The 25190-nt window shown below is 34.8% G+C and overlaps 1 protein-coding gene across 1 annotated transcript; it reads left to right on the plus strand.

Moving 5' to 3' along the window:
- Nucleotides 1–77: 77 nt before the first annotated feature.
- Nucleotides 78–23977, plus strand: Dbf4 (DBF4 zinc finger). Its single transcript, XM_048339949.1, has 12 exons — nucleotides 78–405; nucleotides 1989–2155; nucleotides 8639–8818; nucleotides 10623–10673; nucleotides 11412–11481; nucleotides 11860–11936; nucleotides 14990–15026; nucleotides 16104–16149; nucleotides 18041–18169; nucleotides 18519–18633; nucleotides 20023–20147; nucleotides 22696–23977. Exons 1-12 carry the CDS (start codon nucleotides 360–362, stop codon nucleotides 23663–23665), a joined length of 2013 nt encoding a protein of 670 aa, XP_048195906.1. The 5' UTR covers nucleotides 78–359; the 3' UTR covers nucleotides 23666–23977.
- The last annotated feature ends 1213 nt before the right edge of the window (nucleotides 23978–25190 follow it).

The raw sequence follows: 25190 nt of genomic DNA on the forward strand, positions 1-25190 counted from the left end.
TGAAGACCGCGGGACAAGAGGTCCGACAAGGGGCGTGACCTGGAGCCAGAGCGGGGGCGAGTGATCACGTGAGAAGATGGCGCCGAGGGGCGGGTCCACTAAGGGGGCGGGGCCATCGTGTCAGCGTCGCGGTCGCGTGACGCTTTTTCAAATTTTCAACCGCCGCGGCCCACTCGTTCGTGCCTGTTCTCCTCTCGCCAGCGCCCTGTTCCCGGAAACTCGGCCTGCCGACGCCGCTCCTCTCCGGCGACCCGCGGAAGGAGAGAGGCCGCGGGCCAGTCGACAGCACGGCCTGGTTTTCGCGGCCGGAGGTCGCGGCTCCCGGTGGGGACTCAGCATGTAGGTGTCCGGCGGATGCTATGAACCCCGAAGCCATGAGGATCCACAGCCGCGGCCGTTTCCAGGGTACGAGGCCAGGCCCTTCCTCCACCTGCCGTCCCTTTAATCCCGTCCTGTCGCGGTTCCACCGTGGAATCCCCGCGTTCTCCCGCCGCTTCCTTCCCTTTCCGGTCCGTTTTGTGTTGTGGCCCGCCGGAAGGCTGCGCGCCGGGTAGTGCCCCGGGACCCGGCAGGGATTCCAGCCGGCGCCTCCCGCTCTCTAGGTCCTGGCCAAGACCCGCACCCCCGGGGAGCCTCCAACCTGCATTCCCGGGAATCCGGGAATAACCTGGGCTTTCCTACTCCGGGCAGAAACCCGCCGGCGTTGGGCGGGTCGGGGGAACCCTCCTGGCGACCAGGCCCTTAGAGCCTGCGCACTCGCTTCCCACTTTTAAGGACTTTAATTCAAAATCAGTATAATTTGGGGTGGATTTTTGTTATTGTTTGGTGTTCGTGTTCTTATTCATTTAGTTGAGAGGAAGCATTTATATTTTAACACACGTTGCCGATTCTGCCTCACAAACGGAAACAAAAGCCGATTCCATTCTCAGCTGGTTTATCTAATTAAAAAAAACACAACACCTAAATATTAAGTGTGTGTGTGTAGTCACCGCGCGCTACAAAAAGATTGGGGTTGGAGAACTTTGAAGAAGTTGCTCCTGTCTCAGAGCAGTTTTCATTGAAGATAATGAAGTGAAGGGTGATGTAGTTCCGGTTAGTAGCGTGTACACAGACTGAATATGAAATGGATCCTTTAATTCTTGTTAATACACAAACTTTGTATGAAACCAAAACTTGACTCACTAGTCCTTAAGGACTAGGTCATTGCGCTTAAGCAGTCTTTTTGCATAGGCAAGTGTCTTATTTTACATTTGGATTCCAACGGTGGAACTCTTTTTGAACAACTTAGAGTTTAACAGAATGTGTACCAGATATCTGTAACATGTATTGTGGGATGGAAGATGAGGTCAAGGGGTGGTGGTTAAATGAATGGACAGAGAGAGGAAGGGTGGGCCAATGCAGTCAGTATATTCAGTGTACTACATATTTAAAAATGGAACCAGGTAAATAGGATTGATGAGATGGAAAAGATGGGAAAGAGTGATGAAAGGATTGTTACTGGTCCAGATGAATTTTACTGACAAAGTAGCAGGTTGAATTTAAACCACTTCGTAAAACTACTTAAAGATAGTTTTAAAAATTAGAAAAAATAAAATTTTTGGTTTCCTGGTGATTGAAAACATAGAAATCTGAATGATCGGATTTGATTGTTCAAGGGAACTACAGACACTCAGTAAATGCATGGGTAAATATTTGTAGGTGAAGTTTACATCCTAAGAAAGAAGTCGTTTAGAGGGAGGATTTTAGTCCCATTCTTTAATACACAAAACAGGAATAGATACAAGAATATTTTCTACTGATTCAGCTACTTTGCTACATACATTCTGAATGCACATAAGCATTTTACTTTGTCCTAACTTGCAATACAGAGAATGCATTGATGTGACCATAAGGGTTTCCTCTTCCTATATTATTGCACAATGACATTTGAACATTAATTTTTTCATTTGTATAAACATGATTTAATTCTAAGCATTTCTAAATAACAGGTGGAATACAAGTCAAAAATGAAAAGACCAGACTATCTTTGAATTCTCTGAAACCAAGACCAGAAAAGGCCAAATACAAGCCATTTTGGGGGAAAATATTCTACCTTGACTTACCTTCTGTCACCATATCTGAAAAACTTCAGAAAGACATAAAGGATCTGGGAGGGGTAAGTGAAAAGTGTACACTCAAATTTTTTTTATCTGTTACTGTTTATCATTAATGAAAAGGTATTTGGATTTTGGAAATGCCACTCATATGTGCCTCGCACATATGAGGTCCTAGGTCCAGTCCCTAAAGAAAATAGAAAGAAAGAAAAACATTATCCATTGTAGGCTGACAAATTATTCAGGTCTCTCTAGTTGGTAGTCCAATGTAACATTCCTAAAATGTAAGAAATAAAACTCACCTTGTCCTAGTAAACTGCTCATTTCCTTCTCATTGTGATGTTATGTTGTCATGTTATGTTGTCTTCCAGATAGCAAGAGCTGCTTGATAATTTAATTATTAAAGAACTACATATGTACATATAGCCCATTTTATTTGTGGATGTATTATGTAGTTCTGATTGAGCATAGTCAAAAGTAAGTGTAAAAAATAAAAAATATCAAAAATGAAAATTGAAGGTTATCATGTGTGCATTACACAGCTCAGTTGACAAAAATCACCTTGGGATCTGCAGAGTGCTCCCCTGTCCTTAATTTTATAAAAATATGCCTTTCACAAAAGTGAAAACGCAAGGTAAAGCAATTATAACATATCTGCCCCAATCCAAAATGGTGAAATATGCTTAATTTAAGTGACAATTTTAGATTTGTTGAAAGGTAGATTTGTTAAAACACAGCATGTCTTTAACGGAAGTTTTGTAGTGCTACCAAAAATGAATCAAGAATCCTAAGTCCCCTACCGAACTCTCTATATCCTGAGTGTACATAGTTTTTACTTATTCTATAAAGGCTACCGCTTACCTTGGGATCATTAAGTCATCAGAATGAATGTTATTAAGGGAACAAAATTTTGGATTAATTTTTAACCTTTCCTACCTTATATGTGGATTAGATGGTTAGGAAACTAGAAAACTGAAGCAAAATTCTAAGATTTCTTTGAATTAAGGTTTATACTGGCTGAATGCTAACAAGTGAAGTGAATAGATTTTTCTGTTTTAAAAGTTCCTGCTAGGTCTGGGAATGAGGGCTAGTGGCAAGAGTGCTTGCCTCGAAAGCATGAAGCCCTAGGTTCGAATCCTCAGTACCACATACATAGAAAAGGCCAGAAGCGGCGCTGTGGCTCAAGTGGCAGAATGCTAGCCTTGAGCAAAAAGAAGCCAGGTACAGTGCTCAGGCCCTGAGGTCAAGCCCCAGGACTGGCAAAAACAAAACAAAAACAAAAGTTCCTGCTAGGGCCGGGAATATGGCCTAGTTGGCAAAAGTGCTTGCCTCGTATATATTAAGCCCTAGGTTCGATTCCTCAGCACCACATATATAGATAAGGCCAGAAGTGGTGCTGTAGCTCAAGTGGCAGAGTGCTAGCCTTGAGCAAAAAAGATGCCAGGGTCAGTGCTCAGGCCCTGAGTGGCTTAGGCCTGTAATTTTAGGCACTTAGAGGCTGAGATCTGAGGATCTCAGTTCAAAGCCAGCCCATGCAGGAAAGTACTTAAGGTCTTATCTCATTAACTACCATAAAGCCAGAAGCACTAGACTTGAGCACAAAAGCTCAGAGATAGCACCTCGGCCCTGAGTTCAAGCACCAGCACGTGCACACACACACAGATACACAGAAAATTCCTATTAGACTAAGTTTAGCAACTTTGATTATACATTTTACTCTCAGACTACAAACTCACAATATTTAAGTTTCCTGAAAGTATTTGTTGTCATATTTTACTGACCTATATTTGAAAAGTTTTTTGTTTTTGCTGTTTATTTTCATATATGAATAGTCCCATATTTATAATAGGAGTTACACTAATCATAATGCCTATCTGACTGCATTTCTAAATGTTTAGTAGCTCTGCCACCATTTTCATATTATCCACCAAGGATGTGTTATTAATCTGTTAAAGGCTTTATGCTAGGGTAAAGATTTCTTTATTTTAGAAATGAAGTACTTGAGGTCCAAAGAAGTTACAAGACTGATCTAATCAGATCAGACCTTCTTAGTATTCCAGATTAAAACATACCACAATTCTGATCCTTTACAATGGCTGCACTGTAGCTGCTTGATACACGATTTTCCAGCTTTCTTAGATATAATGATTAGTCCGTTAACTCTAGGTTTCATTTTCTAAATTAGTGATATTTTATTTGTTTTTAAGATGTGGAACCCTTTAGAAAAATCATATTCAGAAGTCCAAAATGGAAAACCTATACAAAAGAACTCTGGCTAAAGTAGTAGCACAGTTGGCTGTGATAGGAACCCTGTCTTCCCTTCCCTTCTTGGTCCTTTCTTCCTTTTCTTTTTGTTCCTTCCCTACTCTTACAGTTCTTGTGTTTTCTTCCTCATTTCAAAAGTTCCTGTGTTTCTTTAATTAGACAAAGTTTTAATTAGTAATGTCATTTATAGTAGTCTTTAGGCCTTTTGATTTTTATACACTTAAAATCTCTATCGTAAAATGGTTTCAAGTACCTTAATGAGTATATTAAAAGCATGTCTTCAAACTTTTTTCTAAAAGTTGTAAGTTTCCAGTTTAATTTTACTTGTTAACTTTAAAAAGAATATCTCTCTTCATACTGTCTTTCCCATGTAATTCAACAATATTCATTTTCTCTAAGTCCTGATTTCTGTCTCTTGAAAAAACAAACATCAAAAAGAGGAAGTTACATGGCTCAGATGATAGAGCACTTGTTTAGCAAAAGCCCTGAGTTAAAACCTCACTACTGCCAAAGGGGAAAAAAAAGATACAACAAGTGGAACTTCATTCACAAATTATTCCACCAGTGTTATACCAGCACTGCTTTCAATGTTGAGGATATAAAAATAAGTAAGATAAAGTCTGCTTTGTAAGAATTATCAGTCTAGCAGGAGCATTAGACAATAATTTATAGTAGAGTATTGTGACTGTTTCAATAGAAATATATAGACATTGCTATTAGAATTCATAGATGAAAATGACATCATAGGCGAGGAATCAGAAAAGATGGTACACCTGGATCTTGAAGACCTAGTAGGAATATACCAAACAAAATGACATTATTTAAAGACATTATTTAAAATACTTATCTGTATGGTTTGTGCAACTTCTAATTTTCCAACATATCTTGAGCTTGGTATTTAGAAGATGAAACAACAAGAAACAAAGTATGTTAAGGTCATGTTATAAAAGGTATTGTATTCACAACTAGGGAGTTTCAACACTGGTTTTAGGAAATAAAGATATCTACATGCAAAAAAAATGTAGACCATTAACTTTTCATCATATGCCAAAGTTAGATTAAAGATCTAAGTGTACAAAGTAAAATCTTAGTAGAAAATATAGGGTGAAATCTGGATTTCCCCCATAAAAAATCATTGGATTTGGCAATGATTTATTGGATATGATTCCAAAGCCATATACAATGAATGAAAAAAGTACATAAATTGGATTTTAGCCAAAATTAGAAAATCTTGTGGCTCAAAAGAAATTATAAAGTGAAACAATAACTCAGAATAGTAGAAACTTTTAAAATTTTATATCTAATAAGTTATTAATAGGAGGAATAAATAGACACTTTTTACAGTTATACAACAGAAAACAACTCAATTTTAAAAATGGTGAAAGGGCCTACATGTATTCAAAGAAGAGTACTAGTAGCCAGCAAGCATGTAGAGCTGCGCATCAGCCCAGTCATTAGGATATTACAGATCAAATCCACAATGAGTCACTCCCATTTGTGTAGCTGGTATCAAAGATGAACAAGAACATAAGTAGTTGGCTTAGTGGGGGTGGGCTCAGTTCCTCTAATCCTAGCTACTCAGGAGACTGAGATTAGAGGATTGAGGTTCAAAGCTAGTCCAAGAAAAAATAAATAAATAAAAATTCTGAGACTCTTATCTCTAGTTAATCAGCAAAAAACCCCAAAGTAGAGGAGTAGCTGAAATGGTACAGTGCTAACCTTGAAAAAAGTAAAGCTAAATGAGAATGTAAAACCTAGAGTTCAAGCCCTAGTACCAGCACATAAAGAATGGAAGAAAAGTACAAGGATGTGGAGAAATGCATCTCTTATGCCTTAGTGGGGATATAAAATGGGACAGCACTATATAAAACAGTTTGGGTGGTTTCTGAAAAAGTTTTTCAACAATTCTTTTCTGTTTATTCAAAAGAATTGTAATATGGATATTAAAAAGGTTTTGCATACTCATATTAATACTAGCAGTATTCAAAATAGCCAGAAAGTGGCAAATAGGAAAAATGATCCACAATTAAATGAATAAGCAAAACACTGCTAATACACAAAATTGATGTGTAGTAATAAAAGCAATGAAACTACCACATGCTACAATGTGAGTAAATCTTAAAAATATTTTGCTAAGTGAAAGAAGCCAAGTACAGAAGCACAAATAGAGGACATTGCTTATGAGTGTCTTAACTCATTTTCTCTTGATACAACTGAATATCATCAACTGAGTCATAAGGATTGAGATTCGTTTCTCCACTTCTGCAGATTGAAAAGTTCAGGCTTAAGTCATCTGCATCTGATAATATCCTGGCTGGTAAGTTTCTTGAGTAGCACAGAATATTTCATAGTGACTAATTACACTAATTCAGATTTATCTTTTCAAGGTAATAGTCCTATTGGATTAAGACCGTGCCTCCCTTTGCCCCTGGCTTTATTTGCCTTTAAAGCGTCTAGTTCTTAACACCATAATTAGATTGAAGTTTTCGCCCTCTTAATAATACCTCATATTGGAAATTAAATTCTAACATAACTTTTAGTGGAAGATAGTCACACCATAGCAGGAAGGTACCTAGAGTAACCAAATTCATAGACAATGTAGAATAGATGGGGAGATGGGGAATAAAGGAGTGATTGATATTAAAGTTTTAAGATTAGCATCCTGAAAAAGTTCTGGAGTGGACAGTAGTGATAATTGTGTAACATTGCAAATAACTTGTTACCATTGAATTATACTCTTAAAAATGATTAAACTGATGTTTTATGTTACATTTGGTTGCTAGTCTTTGAATTTGTAATTTTTGGAACAAATACATGTGTATGCTTTATTAGCTGTCTAATAAAACTGAATTACTGGCTGAGCAGGAAAAAAGGAAGTAATTTGCATTTAATTAAGTTTAATCCTCTTGACAAATTCTGAGTAGTGATTAAATGAAATTAGCTTATCAGTTAAACCTCGCTTTATTTTATTATTCCCTTTTATAGTATGAGATTCTATAGAAATTAAAGCTGTCTGAAATATTTTTGGAAGTCTTAAACACAAGTTAATGATTATTGATGACAAATACCTTGTTCTGTTTAGTAGTGTTTTTACTCAGCATCTGTTTATTCTAATTCTAGGGGTTGAACTCAGTACTGGCTTGCCTACTCAGGACTGGTGCTCTGCTTTCTTGCTAGTTAATTGGAAATGGAATCCCAGAGACTTTTCTGCTTAGCCTGACTTTGATTCTCTTGATTCTTTAAATCTCAGCTTCCTGAGTAGCCTACGATGCAGACATTAGCTACCTATAGGCATCAGTGAGCATATTTTTGGGGGTGTGTGAACCACTTTTAGGGCTTGAGGTTAGAACTTGGGTACTGTACCTGAGCTTTTTTTGCATAAAACTGGCAATTACCCCTTGAGCCACAGTATGCTTCTGGCTTTTTTGTTGGTTAATTGGAGGTAAGAGTTTCATGTATTCTTGCCTGGTGTGGCTTCAAACCCTGATCCTCAGAGCTCACTCTTCTCAGTAGCTGTGTGAGCCCAGCACCTGGGTTGAATTTCATGTATCTATTTTTCATCTGCTGAGAATCAAATTCACAGCCTTGAGTTCATTCAGCTCTTGCTCATGGCTGGAGCTCTATCACTTGAGTCATGTCTCTAGCCCAACTTTTTGCTCATTAGTTGGAAATGGAGCCTTGAGGAATTTTCTGCCTGGGATAGATTCCAGATCTCAGCCTTTTATGTAGCTAGGACTATAAGCATGAGCTACTGGTGTTCAGCTAGTATGTATTTTAATAATATTTGTATTATTGTTTTCTACTTAATTATCCCTCCTTTAGATATGGGTAATCTACAGAAATACTGGCTTTGGCTAGCCATTTATAAATTTCAACATGTAAAGCGGTTATTTTCAAGTGTTTTAGTGAGGGAACTATCTTCCATCAAGCTATTTAAGTTCATTAAATTTAAACCTTTTAAGTGGCTTGATCACATTTTAGGTGCTCAGTAGGCACATAGAGCAACTTATTACCATACTGGATAGTGTAAACTGCTTAAAATACAAGATTGACTCAGGATATCTTGTGTTCAGGTTCTTTCATTTACTACTGGAGTGACTTCAAGTGTCTTCAGTTTTTTCCTCTGAAAAATGTGGATAATATGTGGACAATATTCAGGAATTACATGGTTTACATTAGTTAGGGTAAAGGACTTCAGAATAATAGCACATGTCATTCTTCTGTTATTTACCATTATACTTCCTTAGAACCCTTTCTTAAAAATATTTTTTTTCCTTTAGCGAGTTGAAGAATTTCTCAGCAAAGATATCAGTTATCTTATTTCAAGTAAGAAGGAAGCAAAATATGCACAGACATTGGGTCAAATCTCTCCTGTTCCAAGTCCAGAATCTGCATATACTGCAGAAACTACTTCACCTCATCCCAGCCATGATGGAAGTTCATTTAAGTCTCCAGACACAGTAAGTCTGTTAAATAAGCTGTGAGGCTTTCAGAAAGGCTAAAATATGAGAATCTCATACTTTTCTTTTTCATGAGACAGTTTTACTGTGTAGTTCGGGCTGGCTTGGAATTTTTGGTCCTTCTCCCTCATTGTCACAACTTGTAGGACTAGAGGCATATGTCACTCATTTAGTTCATGATTTCTAATAGCAGGATGACAAAACTATTGTAAACCTATAACTTTGTTTTTCAAATAGGTTACTATCTTTTAGAAAGGTACTTTTCCTTAAATCATACAGAATAATTGTATCCTGATTTGTAATATTTACTCCTGGATGACTTATTTTTCAGAGTAACGCACAACTGAAAATTAATAAACTCTTTGTTATAAAGAAGAAATGGAAAGCTATTTCAAATATCAAAGTAGAGATAAGAAAATTGAGCAAATATAGCTAGCTGCCTTTTTTCCTATATCCAGCAAAACATGAGTTTTTATTTTTTTGAATGGTTGATAAGGGATAGTAAAATCAAAATTATATTTTATGAGAAACCATTGAAGTCCAGATTTTATTGTCCATGAAGTATAAAACCTAGAACACAACCATAACCACTTTTGTAGGTGTTTCTTATGGTTGCTTTTGTGTTTCTCATAGAGTTAAGTGATTGTGATAGCATCAAGTCTTGTAAAGCCTAAATGGGACCTGTCTGGCAACTGGTTGCCAATTCTTCTTACAGAATTACTGATGTCATATTTGTTCTATTCCATTGGCCAGACATTGATAGATAAAAAATTTAATTAGAGGAAGAGATTAGGAGAAAAAATATTTAACGTAAAATTTTAGAATATAATGTGAACATATTAATTTTAAAACATCCTATTCAAGTGATTACTATAGCCATGTGGAAAGTAGGGAAAATGAGGATGAAACTGATAGAGAAGAGACAATGTAGAAGAAAAAGGAAGCCTCATGCATTCTGTCAGCTAAAGAGCATGTTGAAAATAAAAGTTGGACTAACACTGGTGAATCATGCTATAATCTTCGCTACTCAAGAGGCTGAGCTCTGAGTATCAAGGTTCAAAGCCAGCCCATTTCAGCTACCTTTAAGTAACAACAACAAAATGCATACAAGGTTTAGGGTTTTTTCTTAAATTTTTATTTCAATAAGAAACTTAAGATTATAAACTAACTTAAAAAAAAAGTCTAGTGAGGAGTCTAAGATCTGAAGGTCTAGGTTTGAAACTAGCCTGGGCAGGAAAGTTAGGCTCTTACCTCTAACCACCAGAAAACTACTAATGGAGCTGTGGCTCAAAGTGGTAAAGTGCTAGCCTCTAGCATAACAGCTTAAGGAAAGCACCCAGACCCATGACTGACAATAAAAATTTGAAGGAAAAAAATAGTCTAGTGGAACTTATGTATTTTATTTTTCATTTGTCTTACTTAGTTGTTTTGCCAAGATCCTAAAGAAGATTCTTTCGTTTCATTAGCTATTTATGTTTCTAACCTTTACTGCAGTGAAGCAATTGCAGCTCTTTCCCTTGTAGTTAATTTTTTGTATTATTTTTTAAATAGTTGTGCAAAGGGATTTTGATTAGACATGTCAATTTGTCTATACAATGCATTTTGATCAGTGTCACTACTTACCATTCTACCTCAATATACATCTATCTCAATATATATCAATATATTCCAAATCCACCCATCATCTCAAACTTCCTACTTCCATTTTCACATAAATATATTGAGTATTACGACTGTGTTCACCCACTGTTTCTCCATTCAACTGTACAATTCTTAAAGTGTGTCTTCTTTGGCTTTTCTATAGGTATATTTGAGCCGGGGAAAACTGTTAGTTGAAAAAGCTATCAAGGATCATGTAAGTAGGAACCTTAAGAGTTTGCCCTACATATTCTATCATTAAAAATTCAGCTGGAGGGGCTGGGAATATGGCCTAGTGGTAAAAGTGCTCGCCTCATATACATGAAGCCCTGGGTTCGATTCCTCAGCACCACATATATAGAAAAATTCAGCTGGAAGGGGCTGGGAATGTGACTTAGCAGTAGAGTGCTTGCCTTGTGTGCATGAAGCCCTGGGTTTGATTTCTCAGCAATGCATAGACAGAAAAAGCCAGAAGTAGCACTATGGCTCAAGTGATAGAGTGCTAGCTAGCCTTGAGCAAAATGAAGCCAGGGACAGGACTCAGGCCCTGGGAGTCAAAGCACCAGGACTGGCAAAAAAAAAAGAAAGAAAAGAAAATTCTGCTGGAAGTTATATATACCCTTGAAATACTCTTGCCATTCATTTTTAACAGGAAATACCTGAGTTGCAATGTGCCTCATTTTATAAAGAATGTAATCTTTTTAATGGAGAAACATCGCCATCTTGTGGCCTTTTAATGTGTTACTGAAAGCTTTTAAGATTTGCCTTATAGTACATACTAAATTGCCAAGAACATAGAAATATTTTGTGTTATCTTAGAGATGCCAAAAGAAAAGATATAGTCTTTACTGCTGCTAAAACTCTATAGGGACTTTTATGAATAACCACTTCAGAGGCATAAAGCTTTAAATAAATAGCAGTTTCCTAGACAAACTCTCAAACTTCTTTTTTACAGGATTTTATTCCTTCAAACAGTATATTATCAAATGCCTTGTCATGGGGAGTGAAAATCCTTCATATTGATGGTACGGATCCTAAAATTGTCTTTTGAAGTTTTATAAGTGCCCATATCCACCCTTTGGTTCCCTAGGTACATAATGGAAATCTTGGGGTTTTACCTATAATAGTAAATCGTTCACCTATCACAGTAGTGAGCCAAGTGTTGTGGTGAGCATCCTGACAGGCATAGATAGCAAGATTCAAGTCCTTGGCAAAAATATAATAGTCTGATCAAGAACTTAACCAAAAGGGGGAGGAAGTATTGGTCCAAATGGTAGAACATCTGCCTAGCTAGTGTGAAACTCTTGAGTTCAAACACTAGCACTACCATAAAAAGGGTGTGTGTGTCCCATTTTACTCCAACAATAAAATGCTGATGGTTAGTTGTTCTTTCTTTTAATAAGATATTAGATATTACATTGAACAAAGGAAGAAAGAATTGTCTTCACTCAAGAAATCAGGTCCTTCTGAAAGAGATGTGGTATGTTGTTGTCTTTATAATTTTATGTATTATGCAGTTTCTTTGTGATATTTCCTTATGTACATATGAAAGTAGTTTGATAAAATTGTTGTCTTTAAAAAAATTTTTTAAGCTACTTTTTAAAAGCCATGAGCCAGATTTCATGGTGGCTCACATCTGTAATCCTAGCTACTCAGTTGGCTAAGTTCTGAGGATCACATTTTGAAGCCAGCCTGGGCAGGAAGGTCCATGAAGCACTTACCTACAATTAATCAGCAGTAAGCCAGAGTTAGAGCTATGGCTCAAGTGGTAGAGGTCCTTGATTAATAAAAGCTCATGGCCAACACCAAGGCCCTGAATGAGTACAAGCCGAAGGACCAGCACAAAAATAGAAAAGAAGCCATCAGGGGGTCAACATTTTATTTATATGTGTATAAATTTTTGCTGCAACTTAGAAGACATTGATATAATATCCCAGCAGTAAGTTTGTATATTACATGAATGTTTCCAAATTGATGTGTATGATTGAACGTCAGGATTATACTTTAGGAAATAGAAGTAGTTCCTGGGATTAAGGCATACTTCTTTTTGGTGCCTCTCCCCCTTTTGTTATTAAATATTTTTATTTACGCTATAGAAAAATGCTAAAATTGGTTGATAACATAAATTTCAAACACAAATTATGTACCTGTTCTTGGAAGATAAATAAGGCATATGCTTTTTGATTGCTCCTGATGATATAACAAAATATGGATATTTGTTAAACTACCATATAGAGTATTGTACCCTGTTAGACTCCCTGTTTCCATATCTTCAGTCTTTTGCCTAGTTTTTTTTTTATTGAAGCCTTTATACGTATTCAACTCATTTCCATTCTTAAAACAAATACAATAACACTTCCTTCAGTTCCATACCCCTGTATAATTATTGCTCTATCTTTATAATCTCTCTCGATACTTTGAGATTTCCACTCATACTTCCCAATCATTTTCAACCTGCAAGTTATGAATCTCCCGTCAGATTTGCCAAATCACTTTGACCCTCCTTGAACTTCTTCTTTTCTGGATTTTTTGTCATCTCTTAGCTTTTCTCTTGATTCTCATGTTTTTCAAATCACTTTTCAGTGATCTTTTTCTTCATTCTATCCTTCAATAAATGGAATTGAAAGGAAGTTTCTTAGAGACTGTATTTTAAGTCATGAGCTCATTGATGTCTTCTGGCTTATACTCGTAAAAGACAAAGCTGAAAAAACTAATCACTAAATTTCTATATAAATTCACACATGCTCAGATTAACTTCTAAGTTGCATATGATAAGGACAGCCATAGCACAAGCATAGTAAGGGATTTGAAAATGGAACTAAATCATTAGTCAAACCATTTCCCAAATCTCACTAATTTATATGTAGTGTCTGTACAGGGTACATACATAGCCTTATCATGTACATCTTTGAAAACTGAAACAGTATCACAAATGCCAACACCAAGATACTCTTCATGTTAGAATTGTCAGAACAATATTTAAAAGTGAAGGTAAATGTAGAAAAATGAACATAAGTTGGCAGTAGAAAGAAACTATTAAAAATTCAGCAGAAGTGAGAAAAATCTGTTTTCTGAGATTCAGATGGTCTTAGTAGAATATACATGACAATGAAGTGTTAGTAAACTAAAAGAGACAGTCAAGTTGCAGGGAAAGGACTGTTGAATAACAAAATGAATGGAGTCTCAGAGATATGGGATATCAGGGATGTGGTAGGATAATAATCAAGAAATCTTTACTGTTATTAGAGTGTATAGAAAAAGTGGCTCATACCTATAAATCCTAATTACTCTGGAGATGGAGATCTGAGGATCAAGGTTCAAAGCCAGCCTGGGCAGACAAATCCAAGAGACTGATCTCCAGTTAACCAGAAATAAAGGTGTGGGTCAAGCAAGAGAGCATTAGCCTCTAGCGAAAATGGTGAAAGCGTGAGATATCCTGAGTTCAAGACCCAGTTCTGACATGCATATGAGCGTGTGCGCACATACACACACACAAATGAAATGACATGAAATTGTGTTGTTCGGTAATTTTCTATAGTACAGTAGACAAGGTAGTACTTTAGTGTGATCATCGCACTTTTATGTATCTAATATTAGGGTAACTCTGGAAGGAAAGAAACAATTAAAATTAGAAATTCTGTTAGTGTTGTTTATACCACTAAAACTACTTTCATTAATGTTATGGCCAGAATGATGAAGTTGGTATACTTTTAACTAGTGATTGTGCCATTGCTACCAACTTTACAATTAAAGGTTCAAGTTTTGATTCCATTCCACAATCTGCTTGCTCTTTAAGTATTAAGATAGTTTCTTAATGAATGTTGTTCAGAGGTTTTATTTGTGATCAGTGGGGTTGATTGTTCTGTAGAATGTTTATTTCACAATGGGCTGGACTGACAGAAGAGTACACTTTTGACCAATTTCTTCATTCAGTTTCTTTACTGATTTTTTTCTTGACAAGGCTAAAACAGTTACGTAGACTACAAAGTACTTGATGAATATTTTGTAGTATGATACCCTACGAGGTTAAGATCTTTAATTCTTTTTTTCTAAATGAATATATTTAAGTGGTTGTACAAAGGTTTTAACATCAGTTCTTGAATAATCCTTGTAATTCCTTTGGTTGTGTTGATTTTCCCCCTACATAATGATCACCCCCATTTGATACAGTAATTATCCTTTTATGTTTGTCATCCTAAAGAAAAATTGCAATGCCTGTTTACATTATACTTTGACACATAGTATATTATTTATATATTTATTTTCACAAGAATGCAGCCTTTTTATTTTTTGCCATTTAACAAAGCATTTTATGAATACAATACATCTTGATTCAGTGTCACCCCATTTTGACCCATGCATTACCTTTTCAGTTTTGTGATATATACAACAAATTCCTGGATTACGTTCTCCCTACTTTCTCCCTTTGTCTACCCCTCTCTCCTTGACCTCTGCTCCTCCTCTGCATGTACCTGTTTCTTGGTGCTGACTTTGTTGGGCTTTGACCTAGTCTGTTTATTTCTGTTTTTATAGGGGAAAAGAGTTGTTACTGGAACACAAAAAACAAGAAGTAAGTATTTTGATATCTCTATATTTTAATTGCTTTTCTAAACTCAAACTAAGTCACTTGAAGATCTTCTAAGATCATGTAAATGGCCATTTAAGTGATCCAAGATTTTATGGTCATTTTTTAAAACATAGGAAAAATTTATTGCTTAGCAGAAAAATCACTTATATAAAATGTATTTATTAGTTTTTAGTAGTGATATACTTGCTTTTTGTCATAAATTATAATAAAATGTTACTACAGAATTTATATTGTAACATGCTGTTATAAAAATTCATTGAATTATCACCAAGATCAATTATAGTAAAATGTGTTTATTCATTTTTAATAGTAATGTACCTGCTTTTTTATACATTATAAAATGTCTAGCTAGCTGCCAGTGGGCACCTAGCTAATACATAATGCTAGCTAATTAAGAGACTAAAACCTGAAAGATCACTGTTCAAAGCCATACTGAGAAGGAAAGCTCTAGTCTCCATCTTCAATGTAGTCAGCAAAAAGCTGGGCTGGAAGTGTGGCTCATGTTGTAGAGTATAAGCTGGGCAAGTTTGAGGCCCTAGTTTGAATCCCAGTACCATCAAAACACACACACACACACACACACACACACCAAAAAAAAAAAAAAAAACTTCTAGCAATAATATTTTAAATTTCTACTGTAATTTTAAGTTGATGTGTGAAACTTTTTAGACATCTGTAATTAACTAGTATGTGAAAATATATGCTATTTCTATGATCAAAGTTGAAGTTGCTGCTAATACTAAGTATGATTTATTGCTCATTTATAATTGGAGGAAATGTCAAATTATCAGGTATGCATTAGTGTAAATTAATTTTTTTCTATTATAATTCATGTTGCTCCTAAATTCTGTTCATAGTCTCTTTATCACCTCCATTCAGTTTAAGGATCTCATAATATGAAAACTTCTATTCTGGAAATCGGATGACATTGGAAAATAGTTCAACTGAGACTTTATAAACTTTCAACTGGATAGAATTTGGGTTTTTTAAAGAACAGTTTTGTTTACAGAAAGTTGTTGATCTGTGGGTATCTAATAGCGTGTTTTCTGTATCTTCAAGGAGGAAGACTCAAGAAGCCTTTTATAAAGGTTGAAGATATGAACCAGTAAGTGTCCAATCTGTATGATTTCAGTACAATATTAAGAAAATCTTCTATTTCCATTAATATGGCTAGGTTCCCTAACCATTAATTCAAGACTAAATTCAGTTTCATCATATTTGTACATATGTAATTGAACTATTTGATTAAGAGTACTCCTGCAACCAACTCATTTTTTAGTATTTCATATAGTCGTTTTCTGGTTAAATGTAGGTTCCATATATTAAGAGCTACTACTAAAAAGCTGGGCACTAGTGGCTTATGCCTGTGATCATAGCTACTTAGAAGCCTGAGGCCTGGAATAATGAGATTTGAAGTCAGCCCAGGGCAGAAAAGTTCTTTAGACCCCCATCTCTAGTTATCCCAAGGGCTTAGCTCAAATAATAGAACTCCAGCTGTCAAGCAAGAATGGTGAGCAAGCTTGAGGCCTCTGAGTTCAAACCCCTGTGCCAGAAAAAGTAAACAAAATCAAGACAAAAACCCTACATACACTGTTTCAAAGTTTGCTACTGAATTTCAAAGTACTAAACTGAAGATTTCCTAATCCTAAGATATTGACTCATACTTCCCAAATTAATCTGCAGATCCAGTGTAATCCTTATCATGATCCCAATGACTATTTTGTGTTGATGTAAAAAAGAAAACAAAAAAAAACCTATCCTAAAATTAGAATCTTAAGAATCCTCAGATACCCAAAACAATCCTTTAAAAAAGAACAAATCTAGATGTCTCATACTTCTTGATTTCAAAACTTTCTACAAAGCTACAATAATCAGGACATTTGGTATTGGCATTTAGGCAGGCAAATAGATGAGTAGAGTAGAACAGAAAACAGTAGAGTACAATACAATACTAGAAACAAACCATCACATATGATCAGTTGATTTTAACAGGGATAGGAAAGTCATTCAGTTGGAAAAGGGCAATCATTTGAACAAAGATTGAACAGATACCTACATACAAAGAATGAAATTGGACCTTATGCCATACACAAATATTAACTCCAAACTGTATCATAAACATAAAACTGTAAAGTCTTAGAAGAAGTATTTACTGATATTTAATTTGGTAATGATTGTTTCTTAGATATACAAAAAGAAGCGACAATTCAAAAGAATTAGACTTAGAATTATAAATTTCTACATGTCAAAGAATAGAATATAGTATAAAGGTAATCTAACAAATGGAAGAAGGTATTTATAGCTTTTCTAGTAAGGGATTCATATCCAAAACATATTTTAAAAATTCTTACAACTCAAAAGATACCATTAGAGCAATAAAATCTAAATAATAATGACAATTCCTATTTCCTATGCTTTAATATAGCTACTACCCAAGATAAATAAACATATATCAGCTGTATACATAGTTAAGTATATATACACTAAAATGTAAAACCATCCAAGTTCATCAGCAAGTGTGTAAGTAAACAAAATGTAGCTTAAATGTATGTATATATATGTGTGTACATTTAAAGAAAATGAAATGAGCCTTTAGGAAATCATCTTAAGTGAAATGAGAGTGGAAATGCTCCATTATCCCACCAAAATGAAATGGGTAGAAAAATCAAATTCGTAAGACCAAACCTGATTATGGTTGTCAAAGGTTGAGGAGAAAAGAGGAATTCTTAATGGCCACAAACCTTCAATTATAGGATAATTTTTTAGAGGTGATTCACAGTGTTATGACATTATCAATACTTAACATGACTAAGTGGTACAGTTTTAAGTAGTTATGTTTATGTTGTATATTTTGTTACAATTTGAAAATTTCACTTACATGACCCCTATTCAGTTTCTATTTCAGATGAATTGTATGATTTTGAAATATAAGACTTTTGAGGCATCTTTATTTTATAGTGAAGAAGCTCACATGTTTTTCTTTTTTTTTCTTTTAGACTGTATAGGCCATTTTATCTTCAATTTACCAATATACCTTTTATAAACTATTCTACTCAGAAGCCCTGCAGTCCATTTGATGTAGATAAGCCATCTAGCATTCAAAAGCAAACTCAGGTTAAACTAAGGTTGGTTTGAATCATCACTTTTAGAAGAAATAATTACAGTACTTCAGTTTATGCCATGGTAGTGGTAATTGTGTGTTTATAGACATTATTTTTGCTTACTTTCATATGTACATTTTTAATATCTGTATCTATTGTGAAACATGCCATATTTTACTTTAGACAGCTGGGTGGGTGTGCTTAAAGTATTTGCAAATAATAAAAATGTTGTATTTGTCTGAAACAATGTAATATTCCCCAGAAGTCTGCAAATTATGGCAAAATTTATACATAGTAACCTAGGATGATTTCAAGTTATTCCTTAGGGCTAGCAGTAATTTTTTTTTTTTTACCATGTACCTCTTATTACCAGAATCCAAATGGAAGGCCACAAATGTGGTGGATCCTCAGTTCAACTCCATTTGAAAGAGAAGAAAAAAAAAGGATATTGTGAATGTTGCTTACAGAAATATGAAGATCTTGAAACTGTAAGTGTGATTTCTTACGTATATTGATATTTCTAAAATGCTGAATAGTATCTTATTTGAATGTTATGTTACTGTTTCTGATTTCAGTTGTAAACTGGACAAGTACAAATAATAGAATGTTTGTGTGTGTGTGTGTGTGTGTGTGTATGTGTGTGTTTACTCCTAACACTGGTTGCATACACAGGGTAAAACATTCTACTTGTTAAGACTGTATAGGAGGGTACTAATATTGAAAAAATATACATTGATCACTGCTGGCTATAACCATTGAACAAAAGAGACAGATTCCCAATCTCTGTGATGATTGCCTTCTGCAGTGCTAGAAAATGTGATCTTTCACCACATGATGAAAAGTATCCCTAAAGATATCACTGCTATGACAAGACATAAAAAAAGAATGAAGGACTTTTTGCCATTTATTTAGACTAGACAGGAGTACCTAACTGATAAGCTGATAGCTGATAAAGTGGAAACCATAAAAAAAATAGTATAATAAAAATTAATATTCAGATAAGTAAAAGAGGAAATCTTGAACTGACTCATGTAATCAAAGAACATCTGATAGTGGCCTGGACTTAGCAGTGGCAGAAGTACCTAGACATGTTCAAACTATGGATATATCTTAAAGGTGGGACTAAAAATCACTAATAGATTTGCTGCGAATGACAAATGATGACTCAAAGGACCAGAGCATTTAAGTAATTTAAATAATTTCTCATTTATATACTGATTGTAAAAGAAGAATTGAAAATTGAGGACTCTTTCTGGAGGTAGCAGAAACAGAAATACAAGAATTAGAAAGGCACATTAGATAAAAAGTTTTAGAGATTGGGATTATCATAGTTTGCAAGCTAATAAAAAAGCAGCAATTTTGGATCCACATTGCCCAGGTTCAGTACTGGCTTCCTGACATACAACCTTGGACAGAGCCTAGCACATGGTGTTTAGCTTATTCTTAAATGTTTCTTCAATTTGAGTCTTGTATGTATACTTACAGCATTTAAATGTGGTCAATTTTTTTTTAACTTTTGTCTTCTAAATTCTTGTATTTCATGGATTGTTACTGTTACTTTATAATACTTTTTAGTAATACTCCATATATGCTCTCTACTACTAAGTCTCAATTATATGATAGCAGAGGGAAAAGTGTTTTCCAAAAGCACTAGCATACACTAAATGTTGAATGTTACAGTGACTTTACTGGTTTCTCAGAAGTCACCTTTATCTTACCTCTTAACTGATTTTGGAGCCTAGTAAAGGATTTTTTTCTTTTTTTTTTTTTTTTGCGGGAGGAATGGAGTAGTAGTGTTTGGAAACTAGCTTTAGAGACAAAGAAAACCCATCTGTTGATTTAAAACTATAATTTTGTGTTTTCTTTTGTTGTTTTAGCACCTTCTAAGTGAACAACACAGAAGCTTTGCACAGAGTAACCAGTATCAAGTTGTTGATGATATTTTATCTAAGTTAGATTTTGGTTTTGTGGAATATGAAAGAGACATACCTAAACAGAAAAGGTAATCCTCCACACTTTTAACTTCTACTAGATTATTATATTAATTAGTTCCACTAAAAATAAAACTTGACTTCTTCTTAGAGGGCTTTCAGGACACAAGTATGGTTAAAGAACTATTACCTTCTTCATTTGCTTTCCCTATACTGTCACAGTATTTGCCCTAGATTGATTTTAGTCTCCTTGTTAATATTGTGACTTAGAAAAGAAAGTCTGTGCTAAGGGCCAGATAATTAATATTTTAAGTTTTATGACTGAAAGAGCACTGTTTCAATAGCTCATCTTTGCTATTGTCCATGAGTGTGGCTTTTGCCACAGAGCTTTATTCAGAAAAATAGATTAAAGACTAGAATTTTCCTACAGGCTGCCTAGTTTGCCAGTCTGTTATAGAACCGTATAATTATCAGACTAATAGTCTACAAATTAAAAAGGCTTAAACTTTTAGTTATAAGGAGTGTTTTGTCAGTACTGAGGTTAGAATTCAGGGCTTTCTTTTTACCAGCTATACAAACTTTGTCCTAATTGAGCCACACCTCTACCTGTTTTTAAAGCTCTGGTTATTTTTGAGATAGGGTTGCAAGTAGAATAATAGATATCACTACTATAGTAGATACCACTACTTCCAGGTTCTTCTATTTAAATGGGGTCTTGTGAGTTTTTTGCCTAAATTGGCATAGTGCTGGTATAGAACTTGATTCTCACAGTCTTAGCCCCCCAATGTTGCTGGGATGGTAGGTATGTACCAGTTAGCCCTGCTGTTGGTTGAGATGAAATCCTGAGAACATTTTGCTCAGGCTGGCCTCAAAGCATGATCCTTCTGCTCTTTATCTTGGATTATAATCATGAGTCACTGGTAGCCAGCAATCACAGACATTTTTTAAAAAATTTCCTCCATTGCTTCTATTAAGTCTTGTTTATATTTTCATTAAATATTTCTGTTAAACTCTTATTGATAATATGCACTAATGGTACTAACTTTGAAGTATGAGTGCAGTATTGCTTAATTAAAAGTACATGGTTTTGACTAAATGAGTCCTACTTTGATTATTCCCGTGAACATAAAATTTAAAAATGTTTTCAGAAGAATATTCTGTAGAGTTAATGATAACTCTGATTATTCAATCCTCATAACAACTTTTAGGTTAATCTAAATGTTTAATTATAAATTATCATTATAAATCTTAATGCATGTTACAAATAAGACACTCTAATACAACTTTTCAGTGATTAATTAGAAAAATTTTTGAACCTAGAAAAATCTCAATTTCTGTAACATTCCAAGTGATTGTTCATGATGATGACATTTGGAGAGGAAGCATATTCTGACTATGTAGGACTACTGCTAAGAACTTAAAATTATCTGAAACTGAAGTACAATGCTGAACTGGTAATTTCTGAGCTGATTTTTCCTTCATTATGTTATTATTTCTGTACCAGTCTCACCTGTGGCCAGTTTCTGCACCATCTCTGGGCCTCATAAGAGATGTCCTAAATGGGCTAGTGTTTTATGATTTTCTCACCCATTTACTCAAAGGAAATCTTAAAGTATAAACAAAATGAATACATAAAGGGAACAATTATGGAAGGAGAGGCAAGTGAAATTGTATATTTCTCAATGTTATATATGATAGGTGTTTTGTAAAATGTAATTGGTACCCTTTTAACTTTTCTTACATTGGATCATAATTTAGGTTTGTCTAATGCAAATTGATATCCTAAGAATATCAAGATATTCCATGAAGAAAAATTTGTAGTTCAAATACTTGTGGGATATTTAAACTAATATACCATCTTTAAAAGTATTAAGATACTGAGTTTTTAGCCCACTTTGACACTAATGTTTTTCCTTAAAAATAAATGTGTGTTTCTGCTGTAGGTTTACCCCAAAACCCTCATTGTCCACATTGCCAAGAAAAATGAGTTAAATATGCACAATCTAAATCAGACCATTGGAGTTAGAGAAATTTTCAAGATACTGAAAACAAAATTAGGGTCAAGCCCAAATCTCTTAATATAATTTTACCTTGTTTTACATAGTTAGACAAATTTTAAGTACCAAGTTACAGATATTGGTGAACTCTTAAGAGGGAGAAAAAGAATTTGTATGAGAAGACAGGGACAATAGGATTTTCACTATGTTTAGTTTTGTTACTTTAAAAACATCTAAATTTGGCAATATGCTAAGTAAGATTCATATATATATATATGTTTTTGTTTTTGTTTTTGTTTTTGCCAGTCCTGGGCCTTGGACTCAGGGCCTGAGCACTGTCCCTGGCTTCTTTTTGCTCAAGGCTAGCACTCTGCCACTTCAGTCACAGCGCCACTTCTGGCCATTTTCTGTATGTGTGGTGCTGGGGAATCGAACCCAGGGCTTCATGTATACGAGGCAAGCGCTCTTGCCACTAGGCTATATCCCCAGCCCAGATTCCTATATTTTTGTAATATATTCTAAGTGAGATTTTTAAAAAATATTTCAAAAGATACTAATGTAAGCTCTGAGGAATTAGTTTTGATAGCAATTGTTTTAATATTTTTCTTTTGTTTTTATTAAGGGTAAAATACAGCATTAGATCATTTGCTTCTGTTTCTACAAATTTCCTGGAAAAGACTGAGCCAAAAGAAAAATGTGAATTGGAATATATTTGCCATAAAGATGCCATTGGAAATAATGAAAAGGTGATGAAGCAGAATATTCCACTTGGAGAAACCCAAGAACCTGAACAAAAGCTGGTGTTTCTTTCTGAATCTTTCCCCTGCCTTTCAAATGAATTGAGAGGATTCAAAGATAAAAGAATTAATGAATGTTCTGTCTTAAATGGAACTGAAAATGACATAAAACAGAACTTTAAACAGCTACCTCCATATAAAAATAAACAGGATTGCATTTTTAACACATCTGAACATAAATTAATTGCAAATGAAAATGACTTACAAGATCATTGTCCAACTAGGCTACATTCATATGTACAAGTTTCTCATTTCAATACAGATAATAGTGTGTTTCAACCAAAGAGAAAGTCAAATGTGCATCTTTTTCCATCAAAAGATCTGAAAGAAAAGGACCTTCACTCGACAAACAGGCCTGATTGTGATCTGTCAGCAGTGAACACTTCACAAGAGCACCTAAGGATAAAGACTAAGTCTCCATGCTGTAGTCCTGGAGAACCCAGTGCATGTGACAACAACAGTACTGATGATTTGCCCTCGGGTAGAATCCATCGAAAAGTGAGAATAGTATTAGAACGAAATAAAAAAGAAAATCTGCAGCCAAATGCTGAACTAGATGAGAAAACTGACTTTCTTACTGTACAAGAAGCAAAGAGAATTTGTACTTCGCCAGTACAGTCTTTGTTGGACTTATTTCAGACTAGTGGAGAGAAATCAGAGTTCTATGGTTTCACAAGCTACACTGAAAACAGTGGAATATGTGAAATGTTAGATATTTGGGAAGAGGAAAGTTCAGATACTTTGTTAACAACATTTTTCTCTTCCCCGTCAACTTCTACATTTATTGGCTTTTGATCTTTAAAAATACATATTAAATTTTTTGAGATTTTTCGAACACTTTGTTTATAGAACTATTTATAGTAAATGTTTTTAAGTTTTTACAGAAATGAACACCTATTAAAGAGGATACTTATGATTTATTTTCCATTCTATTGTAATTGTTTCCTGAGAATTATAAAGATACCACTTCATCACTGAAAACTAATGCCAAGAAATAATATGTGGATATAAAATAAGCATCATAAATTTAGTTTTGTCTATTGTCTACTCAAATAGATTTGTATGGTAACATTATTGTCTTGAAATACATATAATTTCATACACAAAGACAATGTATTAGTTTCTATATTTGAATTCGGAAAGGTCATTTTATAAACATTGACACTTGAGAGTGACCCAGTTAATTGGTCCCTGAAAGTATTTTGGCACTGAGGCGTAGCTTATTTAGCTAGAGAAAAAAGCTAGAAGGAACAACTTAACCAAGTTGCCATAGTAATAAATTTTACTCATAATTTCTCTGTTATTCATAATTAACATTTACAAACAATTTTGACAGTGATTTCTTCAAAAATGACACATAATTTGGTATTATTTGATGAAAAAAGGATGACATTGAACTAGAAATAAATTAGGCACTTCATTGGTAAAATTGTGAGGAAATTCATTTGCAAGACAAATTTCTACTTTCATTTTTAGAAAAGCATGTTTTTATATCAGCAAAGGATTTATAACCAATGACTTCTTAGTTTAAATGCTGCTATTGAATATCATGAGTACATTGTTATAAAAATTAGGTTAACTTAATTTTTTGAAAACTTGAATGGCTCCCCAAATGTTGATTATTTGGATAAAGAAATATTGGCTTTTCAACAGCTTTGTTATTTGTATTAGTATCTTACCTAGTATCAGCAACAGTCATTTCAGGCACACATGCAGCCTTGTTTACTCTAAGTTATTGTAGCATTGTCTGTCACTAGTCTGTATATGTTATGTGGATCTATGTCAGGGTTTTTGTTTTGTTTTGTTTTTTGCCAGTCCTGGGGATTGGACTCAGGGCCTGAGCTCTGTCTCTGTCTCTGTGCTCAAGGCTAGCATTCTACCACTTGAGCCACAGTGCCCACTTAAGGCTTTTTCTGTTTATGTGGTGCTGAGGAATCAGAAGCACACTATGGGAGCACTCTACACTAAGCCACATTCCCAGCCTGGCACTTGTGTTTTTATATACACGCCTTTTCAGAAGATCTCTAAGAGTTTTATAACTAATAAGTTAAAAAAAAAAAGACCACCTAAATTTCACATTACTGGGAGCAGTGCTGTTGTAGAAGGCAACCTAAAGTTTATCTGAGTTGTATTGTATAGATGTGGCACCCAGGCAAAGATTTTGAGGTAGAAATCCACCCAGTTGCTTGCAGGTTGTGTATCCTGGCAATAAGGTGTTTCTTTCTAAAGATATGCTATTTGTGTGTGTCTGTGCTGATGTTTGGGGTGCTTGAACTCTGGACTTGGGCACGATCCCTGAGCTTTTCTACTCAAGGCTAGC

The sequence above is a fragment of the Perognathus longimembris genome, chromosome 2, assembly GCF_023159225.1.
Source record: "Perognathus longimembris pacificus isolate PPM17 chromosome 2, ASM2315922v1, whole genome shotgun sequence".
NCBI lineage: Eukaryota > Metazoa > Chordata > Mammalia > Rodentia > Heteromyidae > Perognathus > Perognathus longimembris.